At 40.7% G+C, this 24,943-nt stretch overlaps 1 protein-coding gene across 1 annotated transcript in view; it reads right to left on the bottom strand.

Annotated features, from left to right (window-relative positions):
• LOC128689070 (class A basic helix-loop-helix protein 15) overlaps positions 1 to 24,943 on the bottom strand; it is a 106,144-nt gene that overhangs the window by 59,229 nt on the left and 21,972 nt on the right. Inside the window, exon 3 of the mRNA XM_053777148.1 lies at positions 8,073 to 8,206. Coding sequence (XP_053633123.1) covers positions 8,073 to 8,206 — 134 coding nt within the window. The remainder of the gene's footprint in view (positions 1 to 8,072; positions 8,207 to 24,943) is intronic.

Below are 24,943 nucleotides of genomic sequence, written 5' to 3'. Positions count from 1 at the left end.
TTTCCTAGTGGATGAGGTAGATACATTGTTGTGGTCTTTGAAGGTGAGACCCTCTGACATTGAGTGGTTAGTGGCACACACAGCATTTCTGTTCCCTCTCTAAGGACCCACGGGAAGATGTCCGGTCCCACTGCCTTTGAGGTATCAAGGTCCCTTAACAGCAGCTTCATCTCCTCCTCAGCTGTTATGTGTGTCATCCAATACTTGTTGGTATATTCCCTGTTGGTGTCCCCCTCTGTTCTGTCCTCCCAGAGGCCTTCCTGTCTCCACTGTAAATACTTCTTTAAATCTCATGTTGAACTCCTCACATACCTCTTGATCGTTTCTTGTGAGCTCCCCACCCTCTTTCCTGAGCCTGATCACCTGGTCTTTGACTGCCGTCTTCCTCCTAATGTGGCTATACAGCAGTTTTGGGTCAGACTTGACTTTCGATGCTATGTCATTTTCGTACTGTAGCTGGGCCTCCCTCCTTATCTGGGCATACTCGTTTCTGCCTCTTTGACTAATCTCTTTATTTTCCTGGGTCCTTTGCCTCCTGTACCTTTTCCATTCTCTGGTGCACTTAGTTTTTGCCTCCCTACACCTTTGGGTAAACCAAGGACTCACTTTGGTCTTCCCATTATTTCTATTGCCCTTGGGAACAAACCTTTCCTCTGTCTCCTTGCATTTTGTTGTTACATATTCCATCAACTCGTTTACTGACTTTCCTACCAGTTCTCTGTCCCACTGAACCTCCTGCAGGAAGTTCCTCATACCTGTGTAGTCCTCCCTTTTATAGATTGGCTTTTCCCATTCAATTCCCGTTACCCTCTCCACTTGTAACTCTTCTATATATTCAAAACTCAGAACCACGTGATCACTAGCTCCAAGGAGCCTCTTGTAAGTGGTGTCCTGAATGTCTGAACGGCTCAGGGTGAACACAAGGTCCAGTCTTGCTGGTTCATCCTCCCCTCTCTCTCTGGTAGTGTCCCTGACATGTTGATGCATGAGGTTTTCCAGTACTACATCCATCATCTTGACTCTCCATGTTTCGGGACCCCCATGTGGCTCCAGGTTTTCCCAATCGATCTCCCTGTGGTTGAAACCGCCCATAACCAGTAACTTTGCTCTGCTCAAGTGAGCTCTTCTTGCCACCTCAGCCAGTGTGTCCACCATCGCTCTGTTGTTCTCTTTGTGTTCCTCTCTTGGCCTCCTGCAGTTCTGTGGTGAATTATACATCACTCCAATGTCTACTTTATGTTCCCCAGACTGAATTGTACCTACTATGTAGTCCCTTTCTCCAATCCCGTCCATGCCTTCCATTTCCTCAAAGCCCCATCGGTTTTTTATAAGCAGTGCAACCCCTCCTCCCCCTCTACTCCTCCTATCGTTCCCCAGGATCTGATATCCCGGTGGGAAGATTGCATCTGCTACTGTCTCAGCGAGTTTGGTTTCTGTGACTGCTATGATGTCTGGGGATTTCTCATTGATTCTTTCATGCCACTCCTCATATTTATTCATTATTCCGTCCACATTTGTGTACCAAACCTTCAGCTTCTTTTCTATCACTGTGGTCATGGGAGAATATTGGGGTTGGGGAAGTGGGAGCCCTGGTGGGGGCCTATGGGGTGTTGTGGTGTGGGTGGGGTTTGTGATGAGGGGGGTGGGGTCGGAGTGCCCATAGGGGGCAGCTGTAGGGGCGAGGTTTGTGATGTGGGGGTTGGAGGCAGAGGGAACAGTGTGTGAGTTTTGGCTTAGATTGTTCAGTTGCGTTGGGGCTGTCGCGGTTGGAGTCCTTCTGCGGGAGTTTCTGGTGGGTGTATTTGCCCTTCCTCCTGGGTCTGGGTCCTGCTCATCTTCATCATTGCCTCTCATTCCTCCTTTCATCTCTGTACCCGCTCTTTCAGTATCATCCTTTCGTATTGTGTTCTGTCGTGATTGAGGTACACTCTCCGGTACTCTGGTTTGTCCCTCAGTCGTGCTTTCTCCTGCAGGATCCTGGTTCGAGCTGATTCTTCCTTGAAAATTACTTTGACAGGCCATTTCCTTCCACTCGCAAACCACCCAATTATCTGAAAATTTGTCACCCGAGTCATGTTGCCCTCACCTATTGTTTTCATGATACCTTCAATTGCTTTTTCCTCCTCCTGTTTTCTTTCATCGTAGGTTTCCCCTTTGGCTTCCTGGAGCCTGTAAACAAAAACTGACCTCTCCCTTTCCTCCTCCCACTGTGTCTCCCTTTGCATCCTCTGAGGTGTTTTAGTTCCTTCCATTGAAACATTCCTGCCTTCAATCCCTGTCCTTGCTGAAGCCTCTATGCTCAGTGAACTTTCATGATCAGCCGTTCCTTGCTACTGCAGTTGGCTGTTACAGTCTCTGCATATAGAGTACCTTCGTTGGCTTCAGACCAGTCATTTGATCTTAGATGTACATTACATCAGTGTTTAGTTTATCTTCAAGAGCATCCAGGACCTTGTCATAGTGGTCCAGTAGTTGGGACAGGCAGGAGCAACCTGCTCTAAACCCATGTTGCTCTGGGTTGTGTAACTGATGGATATCTAGATGGGAGGCAATCTTGCTTCTCAGAACCCTTTCAAAGATTTTTATGATATGGGATGTTAATGCTATAGGTCTGTAGTTCTTTGTAATTGCTTTATTGCCCCCTCTGTGGCATGGGGCTATGTCTGTTGTCTTAAGCGCTGTGGGACGACCCGTGTCCATGCTTACTCTCCATAGGATGTTAAAAGCACATGATAGGGGCTTCTTACAGTTCTTGATGAACAGAGAGTTCCAAGAGTCAGGGCCTGCGGCAGAGTGCATGGGCATGTCGTTTATCAGCTTGTCTTCGACTCTCAGTCTGGTTAGTGGCCCTCTAAAAACCGAGCCATACTGGGACTTGAGTAGCTTACTCATTTCCTTGCTGTCATCTGTGTAGGACCCATCTCGTCTAAGTAGGGTCCCAATACTGGATGTTGTTCTCGACTTTGATTTGGCATAAGAAAATAAATATTTTGCGTTTCTTTCAATTTCATTTATGGCTTTTAGTTCTTCCCGCATATCTTGACTCCTGCAAGAGTCCTTTAGGTTTAGTTCGATGTTTGCTATTTCTCTGACCAGTGCCTCCCAACATATTACAGATATATTGGCCTCTTTTAGCTGCTCTGTTATTCACTGCCTTTGCCTGTATAGGGAGCACCTTTCTCTTTCTAATTTACATCTTATCCTCCTATTCCTTAAAGGAATATGCCTTGAGCATACCTCGAGTACCACAGAGTTAATTTGTTCTAGACATAGGTTTGAATCTGTGTTACTTAGGCTATCTTCCCAGTTTATATAATTTAGGACCTGATTGACTTGGTCCCACCTTATGTTTTTGTTACTGAAGTTGAATTTGGTGAAGGCTCCCTCATGACTGATCACATTTTGTTGGTCTGGGGCCCCTGCGCATACATGTCTGAACCTCTATTATGTTGTGATCTGAGTATATACTTTTTGATATGCTAATATTTCGAATCAGATCATTATTGTTAGTGAAGATGAGGTCCAGTATATCCTCCAATCTTGTTGGCTCTATTATCTGCTGGTTTAAGGTGAATTTGGTGTGTGTGAGAGTTTTCATCTGAGCTGCCTCCTGGGGTTTTCTCTGCTACAGCATTATTTGCTACATTCCTCCAATTTAGGTGCCTTAGGTTGAAATCCCCCTGAAGCAAGATGTTGGGGGGCAGGAGCTGGAAGATTTTCCAGACAGTGATCAATTTTCAAAAGCTGTTCCTGGAATTGTTGGGAAGATGCATCCGGATGCTTGTATACAAACACAATGACCATTTGCCGATCTTACAAATTCTGTGGCTAGTACTATTTTCTTTTTTTTTACATTAACATACATCTTATCATTTTCTTGTTTTATCAATGCATTTATGAATTTTAACTTCACAAGAGTTTTATACGATATTTAACGTTTCAAGGTATGACTGTCCATGAAACGTGCAGTGCACCTACGTACATATTACAACAGTGCCGGTGTCTGGGCACTGTCTTTATTTTTCCAAGCGTGTTACTGCATAAATATTTTCACTGAATTACAGCTCTTGAACTTCTGGATGTTGCTGACCTCCAGCTGCTGGACCTCTTAGGAGGGTTTAATTACAGTTTTTAGGACTCTTAAGGGAGTTGAGCTGCACCTGCTTTTCCTCTTGAAAATTATTGTATTCAGAGGAAAACCTAAACTTGTAGGTCATACATCATCTGGGAACTAAGAGGTTTACAGATTTGATCCGAGAAAGGTAAAGGTAGCTCCAATACCTTAGATCAAAAGTCCTTCAACACCAAGGCACCCCAATGAAAGCCTCTTACATTCATTCAGGGTCAGTGGACTGGGGTTATGAGATACGAGTGATACCTAGGGATCTGGGCACCCAACAGGCTTGTGCGAGCTAGGAGTGGAAGTAGTACTTCAAGTCATAACATTTGATGTACTGTTGGAGTATGAGCAAAGTAACATTTATGAAGTTTCATGGAAACCGGTTAGCCAGACGAATCTTGGAGGAGAGACGAACATTGCCTACACTCTGAAAGAGAAGCAGGAATGTTACGACTCAGTTGTCTGATCTGTTACGTCAGCACCCTTTTGGCAAGAGTGAATGAGTTATGGTGAAAGTGTTTTCTCTTTTTCGGGTCACCCTACCTCAGTAGGAGACTGCCGGTGTTAAATAATATAAAAAAAAAAAGTTGGAAAAAGTTTCCAAAAGTTGAAACTCAACTTATTATGGCAAGTTTTCCTCACCAGAGGTGTTTTGAAGCCAATGATAAAGCTCCTGACAATTGATATGTATCCTAATAAAAACCTACAATCCTTTCAAATAAGAACATAACATGCAAGGCAGGTCTAAGTCTCCCACCGGCCCAAGCCAATGCCCCACCCTTGTCAGGTTAGGTCACATTCACTTAAGGAAGAAGCACGGCATCTGACCTAGTAGCACAAGCTAGCCAGGTCCAGCTCACACCCACCCACACCCACTCATGTATTTATCCAGCATATTTTTAAAAGTACACAACGTTTTAGCTTCTATGACGGTACTCGGGAGTTTGTTCCACTCATCCACAACTCTATTACCAAACCAGTGCTTTCCTATATCCTTCCTGAATTGGAATTTTTCCAACTTAAAACCATTGCTGCGAGTCCTGTCTTGGCTAGATATTTTTAGCACGCTATTTATATCCCCTTTATTTATTCCTGTTTTCCATTTATACACCTCAATCATATCCCTCCCTAATTCTATGCCTTTTATAAAGAGTGCAGATTCAGAACCCTCAGTCTGTCCTCATAGGAAAGATTTCTGATATATGGGATCAACTTTGTCATCCTCCTTTGTACGTTTTCCAGAGCATCTATATCCATTCTGTAAAACGGTGACCAAAACTGTGCAGCATAATCTAAATGAGGCCTAACCAAGGATATATAGAGTTGAACAACCTGAGGACTCCTATTATTTATGCTTCTTGATGTGAAGCCAAGGATTCTGTTCGCTTTATTGCGAACACTTATGCACTGTTATCTTGGTTTTAGATTACTGCTAACCAGAACTCCCAAATCCTTTTTGCAAACAGTAATATTAAGATCTACATTATTTAGTTTATAAGTGGCATGGTTATTTTCCTGTCTAATATTTAGAATTTTGAATTAACCTCATAATCTCTGTTTTGCTTTTCTTATTCCCTTTTTTATTTCTCTCTTTAAATGAATATATTGATTTCTTAATTGCCCCCTCTCCTGTTTTGATTCGCCTATATATACCTCTCTTTTGACCAATGAGATGTTGTAATCTATTGTTTATCCACTTAGGATCATTTTTGTTTGATCTGATTTCCCTATTCGGAACACAAATTGTCTGAGCAGCTAGAACTATGCTCTGGAAAACGTCATATCAGTAACCATCACCACCTACCTGACCCATAGTTAGGTCATTCCAGTTCAGCCCACCCAAGTAATTTCTCAGTCCTATAAAATCAGCCATGCGTAAGTCAGGGACAGAGACTTTATTGCCATGATTAGGGTAATTCAATGATATATTAAAACAGTGATATGTGATCACTTTCCCCAAGCTCAACATTAACCTCAAGATTATTAATTAGCAATTCCCTGCTGGCAAGAACCAAGTCAAGCAGTTTATTTCCTCTAGCTGGTTCTGTCATGGCTGCTTTAAAAACAATCCTGAATCATATCAAGAAAGTCACTCGACTCTAAATTTCCTGTCAAATTGCTCCAGTCAATTTGTCTAAAGTTAAAATCTCCCATTAGCACAACAATTTTTTATGTAGATACCTTACGAATTTCGTCCCGTAGAAGTTTACTACCTTCCCTATCAAGGTTTGGGGGCCTGTAAACCACACCTAAAATTAGTTTTCATGGCCCTTGAGAAGCTGTAACGAAACAGATTCAGTGGCCGATGCTTCTAGTTTTATATCCTGCCTAACACAAGAATTTAAATTGTCTCTGACATACATCGCTCCTCCACCACCCTTCCTGTTGACCCTATCAGTGGAATAATTTATAGCCTTGTATGTGACATTCAGAAGCCATTTCTCTTTCTTTCAGATTGAGTCAAGTCTCTTATAGCAATAATATCTATGCTTCCTGCACTTGCAATTAATCTTAGCTCATCTATCTTATTTCTTAAACTCCTGCTATTAGTATAGTAAACCTTCAGGGAGCTAGTCCCTTGCTGTCCTCTGCTGTCTCCCTTTGTTTGCTGACCTGATCCATTGTCTTTATTTGTAACTTTATGATGAATGTCTTAAATATTTATTGTTTTCAACCCTAGTGTTGCAACTTGACTGTTTTCCACACACACCCATACCTCCATCTTCTACCAATTTAAAAGCCTAGACATGTCAACAATGACCCTCTCGATCAAGTTGGCAAGTGCTACCACCCCTGCCCCAAAGAGATGGACCCCACCCATTGCATACATATCATGTTTGCCATAAAAGTTGTCCCAGTTGTCAATGAATGGGATCGTAAGTTCCTTGCAGTATCTGTCTAGCCACCAATTTACAACAATTGCCCTAGACAACCATTCATTGCCCACTCCCCTTCTAGGCAAGATGCTACATATGATTGGGACCCCTCCCTTAGACCTAATTAAATCTATAGTTGACCTGTACTTATCTAGCAGGTCTTCTCTCCTAACCTTTCCGATATCATTTCTACCAGCACTGACAGATAATGGGCTTGTTCCCACTACGTGACATCATATTATCCAACCTGTTGACTATGTCACCAACACCAGCTCCAGGGAAGCACACACTTTCTCTCACCTTATTCCTGTTACAGAAAGGACGGTCCATATATCTTACCTGTGAGTCACCAACCACAAGAATTTGCTTACCTCTATTAGCAGGGGTAGTAGTACCTTTACTGGCCACTGAAGTATATTCATCCTGAAGAACAGAAAAGCGATTTCCTACCTTCACATCTTCTCTCTTAACTTTCCTTATTTTGATGCTCCTCCCATTACTGGGAACCACTCGCCGCTTGTAGCAGGTGCTGGACTGCACCTCACTGCTGGAAGCCTCATTCCCCCCAACCACTCCAGCCACCTCACACTCCCAAACCCATCGAGGTGAACCTTCAGCCTCCTAATTTTCCCTGGAGAAGTAGGACCTCCTCCTTCAACACTCTAACCTCAGATTTTAAAACACTGCAGAAGGAAGCCATGGCTTCTTAACCCTCCACACTAATCCCCAAAGCAATTCAGTGGTCACAAGAGGTCACAGGTCCTGACTGTGTGGTACTGAGGATTTGTTGTGAATTGCGCCATTAATGGCAACGTGGACTTTATTCTTTGAAGATAAAAACCATATACAATTCCAGCAGGAAAAAAACAAGAAAGAACAATATTTAGCCAGCAGGAGGATAGTGTATGGGCCTCCAGCAAGTGGATGGAAAGAAGGAAAGATTTGAAGATTTTTCGTCACTCATGCTGTAAAACAGACTACAATAACAGTACATTTCTGGTAGATAATACAGCAAGTACTATTCTTATTAAATTCATGGAGAAGATTTTAACCCATAAGGAATAGCGAGTACTGACCTGGGCGACGTTGTGCTGCGTGGTGGGTAGTACCAGGGGTGTGGGCTGAGAACTGGGCCTCTACATCCACTTCCTCGTCCTCCACACTCCCACTGCTGCCCCAGTACCCGCTCACCAGGCCAGTCACACGCATCCTGTAAAAACCATACATGTGACCACAAGTCTTGACACAAGAGCAGAGCAGCACTGCAAGTAGGCTTACTAGTCCATGACAGGCAACGCAAATCACACAAAAAACACGAGAAAAGACCATTTGCAATAGGCATCTTGGTTCATACTTTGCTGATCGAACTCACCTTAATTAAGCCAGTCAACTCTTATTTGACTAGCCACCCTTAAGAACACAAGAAAGAAGCATGAGACTGCATATATTTCTTTAAACTTTTTAAGCTATCCGAAGTATTCGATAGATATTTAGATTTTGCCGTCGAAGTGGCTAGTTTATTGTGCACCCCATATCCATCCTGTGGACGGTAGCGCAAGAGCATATGAATACACAAAAGGCCTAGGAACTAGGCCCCAAAAGGGTTAACAGGTGTACATTTGGATTTATATTTACATATCTACATATCTGAAGGAGGGATGTTAATGTTGCAGTTTAAAAACTGTAGTGTAAAGCACCCTTCTGGCAAGACAGTGATGGAGTGAATGATGGTGAAAGTTTTTCTTTTTCGGGCCACCCTGCCTTGGTGGGAATCGGCCGGTGTGATAAAAAAAAAAATCTACAGTTCACTTATCTGTTACAAGCAACTTTAGGAAATTTGCTTAGTATATCTGATATTTTATTTTCATTAATATCTTAACATGCCATTATACTATTTCTGTATTCCTCAGTAAGTGGATAATTAAGCACAGTGTTCAAGAGAGTAACCATATGCCTGACCACATAATTTGCATTTAGTTTGATCATCATCTGTGTGTCTCCCAAACTGCCAGAAGTACTTGTAACCAAGCCTAAGCCTGGCCACTACAACATCAGTCAGTACTTGTAACCAAGCCTAAGCCTGGCCACTACAACATCAGTCAGTGTTCACATTGCAAGTTGCTCCATAAACATACTTATCTACGTTCATGTTATCATAGTGGGTTATAGATCTACTCAGACTTCTAACTGCATTCCTATAGCAATCATTTTCATTATTTACTTCTCTCCTAATATTATTCCTAATGCTAGACACAGATATACCAAAGTTATATTCTACATTCTCCTTCAGGATACTCTTCTTGGCTAACATATCAACTTTATCATGAAGGAGTAATCCAATGTGTGATGGGATCCATAGCAATTGTACATTAATTCCTTTGTCCCTGATTTTTGAGTATCTATACCTGGCTTCTCCAATAAGCATGTTGTTGGAGCTCAGTGTCATAAGTTGGCTTTAGCGTCATTAGGATTGCAAACAATTCAGTTTGCTGTTAGATGCCCAGTTGTTAATTCTTTTGCCTAGTTCAACAAATTTATTATCGTTATTAACAAGGGAGGTGGCAACAAGAGCAGATGCAGCCCTGCCAGAAGACTCCTGTTTAGATCCATCAGTGCATATAACCTGTGATAACTTATTACTACCAGCTTCGATAAAACTGCGACTCTTCGTTTTTTCCACTTATCTACAAATGAAATATCAGAAGTGTACTTTTTTTTTTTACTACTACTAGTGGTTTCCCACCAAGACAGGGCCGCCGGGTCGCCATCTGGAGAAGACCCGGGCCGGAAGTACCGGCAAATCATTAATGAACCAAGACAGGGTAACCTCCCCCCCTCCCCAAGGAGGAAACATTCACCATAACACATTTTATATCTGTCTTCCAAAACTTGCTCGAACATCACATTTCAATTTTTCGGTGGTATGTTGGCGTAAGTCAGTACTCATCCAGGAGGAGCTACCGTCATGTCATAAGAGTGTGAAAATGAAATCTGTTAAACGTGTCACACTGATAGGATTCCAGTTCTTACATTTTTCTGTCTTATTAATTGGACCTCTCTCCTTGAAGACATTCGCAGACCCACAAACCAACACAACCTTTTCTGAACATTAAAATGGTATAAAATACCGACAGGTTGTTAGGTAAGACACATATGCAACAGTTAGGTATCTTTATTATGAAACGTTTCGCCTACACAGTAGGCTTCTTCAGTCAAGTACAGAAAAGTTGATAGAAGCAGAAGATACTTGAAGACGATGTAATCAGTCCATCACCCTTAAAGTTTTGAGGTGGTCAGTCCCTCAGTCTGGAGAAGAGCATTGTTCCATAGTATGAAACATAGTATGAAACTATGGAACAATGCTCTTCTCCAGACTGAGGGACTGACCACCTCAAAACTTTAAGGGTGATGGACTGATTACATCGTCTTCAAGTATCTTCTGCTTCTATCAACTTTTCTGTACTTGACTGAAGAAGCCTACTGTGTAGGCGAAACGTTTCATAATAAAGATACCTAACTGTTGCATATGTCTTACCTAACAACCTTTTCTACTCCTTGTATGATCCTGCTCCCAACCCTATTTGCAAATACCCTTTGGATTCTCTGTCACGTACCTTGCGCTGTTTGTTCTCTGACCCACGTTCGCCTTTGCTGCCGGGTTAAGCCCTGGCTCTGTTTTTACAACTAAGAACACTCCTCTCCAGCGCTATTCTTCGTCTGTCTCGTCTTCCCCGCTCATCCCACTGGGATCTTACCTGCACTCGTTCGTTCGTCTTATTAATACCTAAGGAGGCAGGTAAATCCTACAGGTCCGCAAGGAAAATTACCTTGCATACCTGTAGTAAAACATTGGGGACAATTAAAAATGTCTTCATGGTATAACCCCTTACTGAATCCACAGGCAGAGCCGGACTAACATTTTGTAGGTCCCTGGGCTACAAGTACTGTGAGGTATACCTACTTGGAGTATACCTGGAGAGGGTTTCAGGGCTCAACGCCCCCGCGGCTCTGTCTGACACCAGGCCTCGTGGTGGATCAGGGTCTGATCAACCAGGTTATTACTGCTGGTCGCACGCAAAATGACGTACGAACCACAGCCCGGTTGGTCAGGTACTGACTTTAGGTGCCTGTCCAGCGCCTTCTTGAAGACAGCCAGGGGTCTACTGGTAATCTCCCTTATGTATGCTGGGAGGCAGTTGAACAGTCTTGGGCCCCTGACACTTAATGTGTTCTCTCTGTGTACTCGTAGCGCCCCTGCTTTTCATTGGGGGAATGATGCATCTCCTGCCTAGTCTTTTGCTTTCACAGGGAGTGATTTTCGTGTGCAAGTTTGGTAATAATTCCTCTAGGATTTTCCAAGTGTATATTATCATGTATCTCTCTCGCTTGCGTTCCAGAGAATACAAATCAAGGGACTTCAGCCGTTCCCAGTAGTTTAGGTGCCTTATTGTACTTGTGTGCGCCGTGAAAGTTCTTTGTACACTCTCCAGGTCAGCAATTTTGCCTGCCTTGAAGAGGGCAGTTAGTGTACAGCAATATTCCAGCCTAAAGAGAACAAGCAATTTGAAGAGAATCATCATAGGCTTGGCATCCCTGGTTTTGAAGGTTCTCATTATCCACCCTATCATTTTCCTAGCGGATGAGGTAGGTACATTGTTGTGGTCTTTGAAGGCGAGATCCTCTGACATTATCACTCCCAGGGCCTTCACATTACTTTTTTGCTCCATTGTAGGGTTAGAATTTGTTGTATACCCTGATACAGTTTTAATTTCTAAAAGTTTTCCATATCTGAGTAGTTGAAATTTCTCTTCATTGAACTTCATATTGTTGAGTGGCCCATTTGAGGATTTGGTTGATGCCCGCTTGGAGTCTTGTGGTGTCTTCGATGGAGGACACTGTCATGGCAATTCGGGTAACATCCGCAAAGAAGACACGGAGCTATGGCTTACATCTATGTCAGATATGAGGATGTATAGGATGGGAGCGAGTACTGTGCCTTGTGGAATAGAGCTCGTTGTAGCTGCCTCGGACTTTCCTCTGTTTACTTTCACTCTGTGTTCTATTTGTCAGGAAGTTATAGATCCATCTACCAACTTTTCCTGTTATTCCTTTATCGCGCATTTTGTGCGCTATTACACCGTGGTCACACTTGTCGAAGGTTTTTGCAAAGTCTGTGAATACTACATCTGCATTTTGTTTATCCTTGTCATAGTGGTCCAGTAGCTGGGACAGAAAGGAACGACCTGCTCTAAACCTTCTGTCCTCCAACAGTTGTTTATATCTTACCCTAACAGCCTCTTCCTTTAGTTTATAAATCTTCACTTCTCTCTTACTTGCTGTTTCCATTTTCCTTGTATCCCATCTACCTTTTACTCTCACTGTAGCTACAACTAAAAAGTGATCTGATATATCTGTGGTCCCTCTATAAACATGTACATCCTGAAGTCTACTCAACAGTCTTTTATCTACCAATACACAGTCCAAGAAACTACTGTCATTTCGCCACACACACACACACACACACACACACACACACACACAATATATATATATATATATATATATATATATATATATATATATATATATATATATATATATATATATATATATATATATGCAATAAGATCACAGTAAACAGGTGATTTTAAAATATGCAAAACAACCACTGTGAAATAGTGAAATTCCAAGCGCTTTCGTGACTACTCACATTGTCAAGGAACTATGTGAGTAGTCACGAAAGCGCTTGGAATTTCACTACTCTTTCACAGTGGTTGTTTTGCATAATATATATATATATATATATATATATATATATATATATATATATATATATATATATATATATATAATACATATATATATTATATATATATATATATATATATATATATATATATATATATAAATATATAATACATAAATATATTATATAAATTATATATATATATATATATATATATATATATATATATATATATAATACGTAAATATATATATATATATATATGTATATATATGTATATATATATATATATATGTCGTGCCGAATAGGCAGAACTTGCGATCTTGGCTTAAATAGCAACGTTCATCTTGCCATATAGGACAAGTGAAAATTTGAGTATGCAATAATTTCCCCAAAATCATTCTGAACCTAACGAAAAAAATATATTTCACTGTGTTTGTTTAGTATTATATTGTAAACAAATCTAAAATATATTTAGTTGAGTTAGGCTAAAATAAATTCTTTTTATAATAAGGTTAGGTAACTTTTCTAAGTTCCTTTTGGTGCAAAATTATAATTTTTAACATCAACATTAATGAAAAAAATATAACTTTAAACGTATAAGAGTAATTTTTAGAAAGGACTTAATTTTAAATGAGTTCTTGCTAAATGACCAGTTTTACATATTCGGCACGACATTATATATATATATATATATATATATATATATATATATATATATATATATATATATATATATATATATATATATATATTATTGTACCCATGAACGAATGGTACTGATCAATACTGTGGCTAGCCAAGGAGTCGAACCCATGCTGCTTTGGCTCGCCTCATGGTGAGCGAAAACATATGACGCTCTAGTCCCGTGGACTAGAAGAGACACACACATTCTTATTATATATATATATATATATATATATATATATATATATATATATATATATATATATATGTGTGTGTGTGTGTGTGTGTGTGTGTGTGTGTGTGTGTGTGTGTGTGTGTGTGTGTGTGTGTGTGTGTGTGTGTGTGTGTGTGTGTGTGTGTGTGTGTGTGTGTGTGTGTGTGTGTGTGTGTGTGTGTGTGTGTGTGTGTGTGTGTGTGTGTGTGTGTGTGTGTGTGTGTTTTAACGCTTCAGGTTCGAACCTATGAACTCCGATAAGGGAGATGCGAGTGTGTGTGCACCCAGCAATATGCCGGGTTTTAGTCCCTCCAAACTGTCAATATCCCAAACCACTCCTTTAAACTGCAGGCACTGTACTTCAACACCAACTCCAAGGCTGAGGGACTGATTACCTCATCTTTTGTATGTAATTCTACCGTCTTCTAATTATGTCCTATCTGAGCGCCTCTGCCAAGACAGTGATTATGTATGAGGTGAAAATGCTGAATGATGATGAAAGTATTTTCTTTTTGGGCCACCTTGCCTATATATTATATAGTCCGGCCTTGTCCACAGAAACAAAAAAAAAATCACCTTATGAACTGAAATGAGGCACAACTAGTTTTCAACAAACCTGAGATGAACAGACGACAGTGTATGAAAGCTTCACTCATCGCTCCTTCCAATTATATTGAAAAAAAGGCAAGAAGTTTCAAAATCTCTAATACTTCGTCCCACATTATTCTAGATATATTTTGCCCCGCCCATATCGTGACATGGTAGTCAGCTAACTATACTTCTACTCAGCTTAACCTGACGTGACTCCTGTTCACACCTACCCTGACAACTCCTCACTCCCCTGCACCTTGGCCTTGTATAGTGTGTGTTGTTGTACTCTTGGTATCAGGAGTGAATATGGTGTCAAGGTGGAAACGTTTCTTCTTAATATACGTATTTAGTGTTTGCAAACGCGTCATTTCCTCGGTACCATAACCTGCACAAGTTGCTATCATACTGTCGGTATATATTACTATTTTATACAAGCTAACTGCTACAGTATTCCTGCAAACCACCGGCTACACTATGTCTAATACAACTCATTACACACGACTAGTTATGTATCACGACTTAATTTTACGAAGTTGTCTACGGTTCACTGCTGAATGGCCCCTACAGGTTCAATTGTTTATGAACAAATATAGAGCACAGAGGAGAGAAGAAAAGTGAAAAACAGAAATAGACAAACGTTCATGAGTGCTCAAGTGAATCAAGGAGCATTTGAAAGAAACGAGTGACAGGACAGGAGGAAGCGTCAGGTTTTGCGATGGTAACAAGTGTTACCTTTCAAGGATCCCTACTAGAACACTGCTATTCTTAATGCCTAAATTACTTGCTAAATGAAATCTAATATTGTGTGCCTGTTACGGATTTGAGCATCATACAGACAGGATATGGCTAAGACTACCCTTTGAAAAGATGATCTAATAAGTGGCTGCTGGAGTTCAACTTAAATATGTGCAAGGTCATGCAGTGTGAGGAAGGATAAAAAAAAAGAATACGAGATAAAAACCGAGAAGAAAAACTATCGGTGAAAGAATCTGCTTGCGAGCATCGCACAGAGAAGTACGTCAAATATATAATTTATTCGGCGCATGTGTGGCTTGCAAATTTGTGAACTTTCATAAACCTCAATAAATATTTTTTAAGATGCTATGTACAATTTATTTATACAGCGCCTGGTATACAGAATATATACCACAACTGTTGAGTCCCCACTTGATTTAGCACAGAGCCTGAAAAGTTCCAAAAGTTTGCAACTAGACTAATCCCTAAGTTAAGATGGTGTGCATTATGAAGAGAAATTTAAGGAATTGAACCTGATGACTAAAGAAGTGAGAAGAAACAGACAAACAAAAAAAAACGATACTGTAAGAAACAATACAACTAAGGACAGACTGCATGAAAAACAGACCAGGAACCAGGAAACATAAAACTTAATAACAAATAGTTACAGGGATGTTTGGAAGGAAGTTGTGTAATATGAAGAACACACTGACAAAGTACATCACTCTGCATTCTTGGTAATAAAATAATACAGAATACACAAGAACACCCAAAGTAAAACTAAAAATAAAAACCAGCACACTGAAGAACAAATTAATACGATCATACCAAGCTAAAATAACCTGCATCAGTCGTGCATTTGGGAAATGGAATGAGATGGAAATGGCAGTGTCAAATTAATCAGCGAAGCTGGTCAGTTTATCTACCTGGAGTCTACCTTGAGGGTATTCCAGGGATCAACACCCCCGCGGCCCGGTCCACGACCAGGCCTCCCGGTGGATCAGGACTTGATCCACTTATCAATATTTTCTATTTCCCTTCTTGTATATTGTGATCACATTTGTAGGTTTCCAGCTATAAGTAAGTTTATTCAGGTATACACAAATACAGTTACATAGAATTATCATACATAACAGCATATGTGTAGAGAACCTGGGATAACACAAAAAAGTCAGACAGAGTGACTTATTTCCATTGGGGTCCTTTTACCTTATTATTATAATATAAAGGTTATAATATTTTCTTATTATTCTACAATGAAGATAACATCTTATTATCATACTAAAAAGACTATCTACTACACGAGGGTCATTAAGACTATCTACAATACGAGAGTCATTACTAGGAATAAGGTAAAATTTACACGTATGTTAGCTAAAAAATAGAAAATCATTCCCCTCCCTTTATGTAGCTACATTCATCAGACACCTTTTGGCACTCTTCTTGAACTGGTTCATGCTATGACTGGCTTTGACATGTGAGGGTAGTCTGTTCCATTCCTTTATTGCTGCACAATAAAAGGTAAAGTAAAAGGACACAAGTGCAACTAATGTGACATTTTGTCACATTAGTTGCACTTGTGTCCTTTTACTTTACATATTGTCGGTAATTCTACCAACTTTATTACAATAAAAGGCGTTTGAAGCCTGACCAATGACTGTGGGTACTACAAAGTTGTGCTCTCTCCCCCTAGTACTATGATTGCTTTGGTTCCCAACCTTGACAAAATTGACAGCAAGATATTCTGGACACTGTTTGTGAACAATTTTATAAACATGATTTAGCTTCAGTTGTTTTACTCTGTCTTCAACATTCAGCATATCCAACTGCTGTAATTCATCCTGGCCTACATGTTCTCTTGGTCCCAGCCCCAGGATGAATCTTACGATTTTGTTCTGGGTGATTTGCAGTCTGTTTCAGTTTTTTGTCAAGGCAGAGTACCATGAAGAGCAAGCGTAATCCATATGACACTATATAAGGGCTAGACATAGGGTCCTGCGAGCCTCAGTAGGAAAACACTGTGCTTGTCTATACAGGAACTTCAGTCTGGCATTCGCTTTCTTTACTACACTGTTCCCTATCAATTCTCCTGACATGCATGGGTCAAAGGGGATTCCCAGATATTTTACTGATGAAACCAAAGTGATCGGACATTAAAATTATTTGCCCTTCTCAGTTTATGTTTCGTGCCAAAGAGAATGGCTTCAGTTTCCCCGAGGTGTAATGATAGTTTGTTGTCTATTAACCATTTGCTGCAGGACTCCAGCTCCAGTGTTAAAACATTATCTATATCTTGTGGGTCTTTACCTAACACTAACAGAGTACTGTCATCTGCATACAGTAGGAGTTTGCACTTGACACTGATAGGCATGTCATTGACATACCTTGGGGAACTCCACATGCTATCGGCAGGGGTTCTGATTCCGTTTTGTTGATTTTGACAATTTGTCCCCTGTTGCTAAGGTGGGATTTAAACCAGTCTACAGAACCTATACTGATAGCTTCAAGTTTCTTATATAATATATTGTGGCTGACAGTATCGAAGGTCTTTTGCAGGTTACCATACCTATGAGAGTCCCCTTTGACATTTCAGTTCCTAGGTAATTCATCAGATTAATTAGGGAGGTGTCGGTTGATTACGATCTTCTAAAGCCCGATTGATAGCTATGGAGAATGTTGTTGTCATTAAGGTACTTAAGTACTTGACAGTACACCGCCCTCTAGAATTTTGGATATTATACTGAGTATACTAACAGGCCTATAGTTGCTTACATCAGACCTACTATTTTTCTTGAAGATAGGAGTAACTCTGGCCTCCTTGAACCCCTCCGGTACGGTATTAGTGGCGATTGATAGATTTATTATGTGAGCAATAGAGATTGACAGTTCAGAAGCACCATCTTTTAGGAACTTAGACGGGATGTTATCAGGGCCTGTGCTCTTAGTTGGGTTTAACCTGCTTAGTTCTTTTTGAATAAAGTCATGAGATACACTTACTAGTTGACAACTGTTTGGGGTTACCCCTTTATTGATATAGTATGTTTGAAACTTATCAGAGTCTGTGTTAAAGGTATTTGATGCAGCTGGTAGTTTACTTACTAGTGTTGATGCAACATATGTGTAGTAGGAATTAAAGCAATTTGCCGCCTTAGATGTTTCGTGGCATACCTCGTTATCGATAGTGAGTGCCATGTTAGACCTATCTACTGGCTTATGGCTATACCCCAACTGTTTTAGTTGTTGCCAGAGCAATAGTGCTTTGCCTTTGCTTCTTTTATAAGTCTCTGCACTCTGTTCCTCACCCTAAATTCTCTGAATTTCATATTATCTAATATCTCAGTAGTTATCCAGGATTCAGTTCTTCATTTAATCCTTATCTCTTTAACTGGTGCAATATTATCAAGGATGGTAGTGAACATTGTTTTGAATTTTTCCCAGGCATCGTTTACGTCCGTGCAACTTGTTATCTCTGTCCAGTGACAATTGTGTAGCCTATTTACCAGTGTTTCTTTACTGTAGTTTCTAGTTGACCTCATTTTTATTGTCCTGTGAAGGCCTATCCTATCCCTAGTGATTTTCCTAGTGCAGTAAATGATGAAATGATCACTAAGGCCTGTGGTAATGACGCCTGACTATCTGGTTGCTGTTTCAACAAACGTCTACATCCTTGTTATGGGGTCACATTTCTACTTCTTGCAATACTTAAGGCGATATTCTGCCTAGACCCGTTACTTTTAGCTAGAAATTTTATTACGAGATCTCACACTATCTCCTGTGTCCTTTAAATTACCTCAGTCTTTTTACTTCTCCTCTGATTCCTCAGTGAAAAAAATAGCTTTCAATCTTCTATTAGATTTTTCCCATACCTCAGTATTATCCTTTAATTTGTCCCCGAAAAGCAAACGTTGATTTTTGGCGTACGGTTTTAAGCAAATTTCTCGATATACGGTATTTAAGTTAGGTTTGTCTAAGTTATATGCTAATAAGCACAATTTAACCAAATCCAACACGATAATGTCAATATACTCGATAATACTTTATACACAGGCGAGAGAAACTTTTGAAGCGTGAACAGAAAGAGGAAATCCACCGAATGCGCATTCGAATAGATCATCATTCCAGTGTCACAGTCAAACATTTAACGTTCTTGGTCAAAGTGACATACTGACATTCATTAGAAGGATGTCCTGTATTCTTTGGCAATCCCCCCCCCCCTCAAACCCTTCCATTAAACATTACCTGGTTCTTTATTGCCATTTCCTGTCCGATGTGGATATTAGGATCTGTTTTAGTCTTCGCAGTGTTATTTTCGGAGTCTTTCTGGTTACCTTCTTACCTTTATCTTCTTTGCTGAGTTCCCGGTTTTCTTCGATCCTCTTTTTTCACGCTATTCTTGCCCCTTTTACGCTTAGCCTTTGTCTCGCTGCCTTTTTTTCTTTTTAATATGGGCACTTTCTGTTCTTTATATTCCCATTCTTCCTTGCTGATGCAAATCCATCTATTGATTCCTGGCAATTCTTCAGTAACCTGTGTCTGTGGGGGAATAATTACGTCGGGACACTTTTTGTGCCAAAGTGGGAAACTTTGTTGTAGAAGCCTTAGTAGGAAAACTTTGAAGAGCCTAGTGTAAATGGGAGATTTTTTAAAAATTATATTTAGGAAAAAGTCTGAGTAAACAGCAAGTGTCTGAGGTATGACGAACAGTGGAGAGTAAACATCCTGCTGAACTCCGTGCTGGTAAATAAAAGGTTCATTGTTTGACTAGCGAATAATGATGGCAAGTATAGCAGTTTTAAATCTATTTAGACAACGTTTCGCACAGTGTTGAGCGAAACACTGTCAGGAATAAAAACTTTGCAAACTGTGTAATACAAAAGGCTGACGGGTTGGCTTTTGTATGTACCGGTACACGTTTTTTAAGCGAGCGACTGGTGTGTATGAAGAGCAGCAAGAATAGGAATGAGGTGTAATACAAGCAGGGTGTTAATAAGCATGAGAAGAGAAAGTGAATAAATTAGAGAAAAATATAAGTGAGGTAAGAACAGTTCCTAGAAGGTTGGCTAGTGAGGGTGAGAGGAGGACGGTGAAAACTTACGATAAGGCTTTAAGAATACAGCGTCAGAGTAAGAAGTTGCTGTTATGCACTAGTACGTAAATTAATTGGGAAAGGAGTAAATTTTGTAATTATCTCATTTATCTCAGTCTCCGGCTTAATTAATGTAGTTTGGATTCTTTTCTTTTTAGAAGAATTTGCTCCCGACTTCTGGCAACCATCCAGCTGTGGTGTTACCCTGCGACTCTCGTCAGTGCTACAACAACTGTTATTCTGTAAGGCTACTCCTAGAAGTGTGCTTTGTGATTGAATGTGGTTTTGCTAAATTCTCCCCTTCAGTTCATGATTACTGCTGAAATTCATGATGGATGTCACACCTAGGAAGCGTGTGTTATAGCTCTTAGAAAACATGCTCGCCAAAAATTTGAGCCTAGCAAAGTCAACTGTTGGTCGGATTCTGAAGAGAGCTGACGACACTGGTGATTGTGGAGTGCTGCGTTGAGGAAGATGTGGAAGAAAACGCAAGACAACACCTCACAATGATAAGGTTATAAGAAATAGTGTGAAGGATTCTAAGAAAACCAGCAAAGATCTACAGAGAGATTTGGCTTCAATTGGCATAAATGTTGATTCTTCAACTGTCTGAAGGTTTCTTGAAGGTGGCAGAAACAATTATTGACTGCTGCTATGAAGAAAAAACGGCTGCGGTGGGAACTCGAGCAAAAGGGATGGATGACAGATGGAGAAAAGTTACATTTTCAGATGATGCACATTTTGAATTACGTGGGTACAGATCAGTGGTAGTGAGACGGAGCGAAGACGAACCTCTTCGGAATGGACACATTCAACACGCGCCAAAACGCTCAGCTAAGATGTTTTGGGGTAGTTTCACTGCTAAAGACCCTGGACGGCTTGTTGTTGTTGAGAGAACGATGAACAGTGACAAATACAAGGCAATCCTGGCAACTCATTTGCTTCCCATTGTGGATAGACACTTTCCCAATGGAGAAGGCATTTTCCAGCAGGATCTTGCTCCATGCCACACTTCCAGAAAAATGCTGTCATTCTTCGAAGAGAGTGGGCTAAGTGTTCTAAATTGGCCTAGAAACTCTCCTGATCTCAACCCAATTGAGAATCTGTGGGAAATAACCAAATGCAGGATCGAGAAACAGGACTGTTCAACTGTGGAGAAGCTAACTGCTGCTGTTATTAGGACCTGGTACCAAGACACAGAACTTGCCAAAATGTGTTCAACACTGGCCAGTTCTATGCCAAAGCGTGTAGCTTTTAATTTTCCAAATAAATGTCTTATTTCATCATGTCCCAATTAATATGCACACTACTGTAGGTTGGTGCGGGAGAAGCTTAAGGATTCATAGAGTGACAGGGCTAAAGCTGCAGTACAATGGTAAATAATTATACAAGATGGTTTATACGGTGAAGAACAACGAAGGTTAAATAGATTGGTACAAAAATACGGAAACGCAAATGACTGAGAGGGTTAGTGTCAAACTCTTCTGCTAAGAAGTTAAAGATGAAGGTGAGAAACCAAGGAAGAGATATTGAAAAATGAGAATATTTAAAAAAGTGGATGTTGATAATAAAACAGAGGCACAGATTTCATGCATAGAACGAGATATGGTATATATTTAAAATGAGTGAAGAGCCATAACTAAATGTAAACGTAGTGAAACAGCAAAATAAAGTGGGGAAAACCAGCCGGGAGAAGATAAGTGTTGGTGTATTTGTTCAATGCGTGTATATAAGGAAAGGTACCCAAGGACTTACCGGGAAGGTGGTTCATTTGGAGGGAAAGGGGACAATATGACTTATAGGGGTACAAGTCTGTTAAGCATACTAGGATAAGTGAATGGCGGGATTGTTATTAATAATGTGACTAGAGACAATGATGATAGTATGACTGGAAAGGTAATGTATAATTGTGATCGTTTTGTTTAATTATATTTTACATAATACTTAAACCGTTTAGTTATTTAGCGGTTAAAATATTTAAACATTCTGCAATTTATATCTGTAAATTTGTTGCGTGTCACTGGCGTTGTCAGCAAATTTAGACAAAAGGGAAAATATTCCAGCATTTATGCTGAGAAAGATACTAGATTCTTAGTCAGGCAAGCACACTGTGGAGAGTAGCACCCCTCCCAGAGGCCAGTGTCTTAGGCACAAGTCATTCAAAGACAGCCACCACATCAGGTAGTTCCAGCATCGAGGGTACAACTGTGAAAGAAAGTATACTTGTGATTTAAAAGACGAAGTACAATATTTTGACTGATAATTTGACTGGAGAAAGTATGAGAAACAGTAGCTTTAGAAATCGACGAGGATGTGATTTAGTGTTTGCGGTAAAGTATACTACTGAGACATACGTAAGAAAAGTGAAAGTAGTTGCTTGTTGTAGCTGTGGAAATAGCGGTGTGTAACAGTGTGGGTCGAGGTGCCTTGTATCAAGTGTTATCTGCTAAAGTTTTCAAGACACGTGTGCAACGTTAAGAAACTTTAATGACCATAAGTTTTACTTGCCAGAAACCTTAGCAATTTAATCATTGGATTAATAAAGCCTCTGGTGATCAAAACTTTTCCTCATTAAAGCTAGCATAACGTTGTACATGCGTCTTACACACTCGTCGGTATAATATACACTTTCTGATACGTTTCAACTTGCCAATGATCCAGGGCAGACTGGAGCTTCATCATACGTTTTCTCCCGAGTGCGAATTACTTGTGCACGTGAGAAGTTAATTAAGATTATATTCATATGGAAGCGCTGAACCGCAGGAGTCTTACAGCCCCTGGGGACAGCCCCTGGGGAATGGAAGGCAATCAGGTTTGCTCCAATTCCTTGTGTCAAGAGTCCTTGAAAAGCACCAAGGAACCTCTGCTGGGGATAAGCCGTTGAACAACATGGTTCCGCAATTAATACTTGCAATTTCCTCTGAATTGCCGGTCGCGCATTTCTGTCCGAGGTAACATTTGACCAAGATTTAATATTTCTTATCCTGTTTGGCTAACGTTTATTGACCGACAAAAACAAAATAAAAAAAACTGAGGAGTACGTCTGGCAGACCTGGACCTGGAGTTTACCTGGAGAGAGTTCCGGGGGTCAACGCCCCCGCGGCCTAGTCTGTGACCAGGCTTCCTCGTGGATCAGAGCCTTATCAACTAGGCTGTTACTGCTTGCTGCACGCAATCCAACGTACGAGCCACAGCCCGGCTAGTCAGGTACCAACTTTAGGTGCTTGTCCAGTGCCTGCTTGAAGACAGCCAGGGGTCTATTGGTAATCCCCCTTATGTATGCTGGGAGGCAGGTGAACAGTCTCGGGCCCCTGACACTTATTGTATTGTCTCTTAACGTGCTAGTGACACCCCTGTTTTTCATTGGGGGAATGTTGCATCGTCTGGCGAGTCTTTTGCTTTCGTTGCGAGTGATTTTCGTGTGCAAGTTCGGTACTAGTCCCTCTAGGACTTTCCAGGTGTATATAATCATGCATCTCTCCCGCCTGCGTTCCAGGGAGTACAGGTTCAGGAACTTCAAGCGCTCCCAGTAATTGAGGTGTTTTATCTCCGTTATGCTATGCGTGCCTTGAAGGTTCTCTGTACATTTTCTAGGTCAGCAATTTCACCTGCCTTGAAAGGTGCTGTTAGTGTGCAGCAACATTCCAGCCTAGATAGAACAAGCGACCTGAAGAGGGTACCTGCCTTAGAGCGTCCCTTTCCTTCCAGACACTGAGGCTCTGGATTATACAGGAGAAACTGGACGAAACCTCATCCAGTTTTCATTTCCAATTATTCATTGGAGGAGCGCTAACCCCGTAGGTCGTAAAGTTCTCGGCTTCTTTTCCAATTCGCGAGTAGCTGTAAATTGCTCCAGTCTTGGTATTGTGATTAGTTAGTTGCGATTTTTTCCAGTCATTGTGGGTTAGGTGGGATTATTATTATAATCAAGGGGGAAGCGCTAAACCCGGAGGATTATACAGCGCCTAGGGGGGGGATGTGGAAGGCATTCAGGCTTAATTCGGGGAACTGGAGCACAGATCCAATTCCCTAAATCAAGAGCCCCTCACCAACATCAAGGAACCTTCCTTGAGGGGGGGGGGGGTTAGGTGGGAACTACTCCAGTCACGGTACTGTGACTTAATCTTGGAACTATGATGGTATGCAAATACCGACAAGGTGACGTAAATATTACTTAGATGCAGTGGATACCTATATTAACGACACCACTTCGCCCACAGTTGCTTTATCAAGACAGAAAAGTCAGTGTGTGGACAAAACGCGGTGGTTAATAAAAGTATCTACTGTGTGGACGAAATTTTGTGGTCAATAAGAGGGGATGGGGAGGGGAGGATTTTCGTATAGTGGTTGTGTGAATCTCTCAGTTTCTCTTCCTCCAAAATTTTCTTGTAATTTCAGAACGCCTCTTTTGAATGGCTTCAAACTTTAAATTTTAGAAAAGTGATACTGGTTTACCTGTGATAACTTAATAATGCCTCTTCTGATCGCCTTGGAAATGGATTGTTAGTGGAGTGTTCAGGTGCTAAATGATTAGTTTTATTATGAAAGAAATTGTGGGGCATTTTATCCTCACGAGATAACTCAAGCTTCGGATTATTACGGGACTGTTTAGGTACCAATTTGCATCTAGCCCTCGGCCTGGTAGCTCTTAGGAACGGTGGTTATGCCAGTTTCTTAAACAGTCACTAAGAGCAAACCTACAAGGGTTGTAGAGAATTTTAAACAGAATACAGTTATATACAAAAAAAAAAAAAAGATACAGACGGGCCCTGCTTCGCTTTACGGCGTTTCACTAACAGTGGTTTTCAATTATACCCAGTCTTCATTTATTCAGACTTCCTGCAATAAATATATTCACTGCTCACTACAAGTTACGGACGAATATATT

The sequence above is a fragment of the Cherax quadricarinatus genome, chromosome 21 (genome assembly GCF_038502225.1).
Source record: "Cherax quadricarinatus isolate ZL_2023a chromosome 21, ASM3850222v1, whole genome shotgun sequence".
In the NCBI taxonomy this organism is placed as follows: domain Eukaryota; kingdom Metazoa; phylum Arthropoda; class Malacostraca; order Decapoda; family Parastacidae; genus Cherax; species Cherax quadricarinatus.
This window is presented reverse-complemented; position numbering and strand designations above follow the sequence as displayed.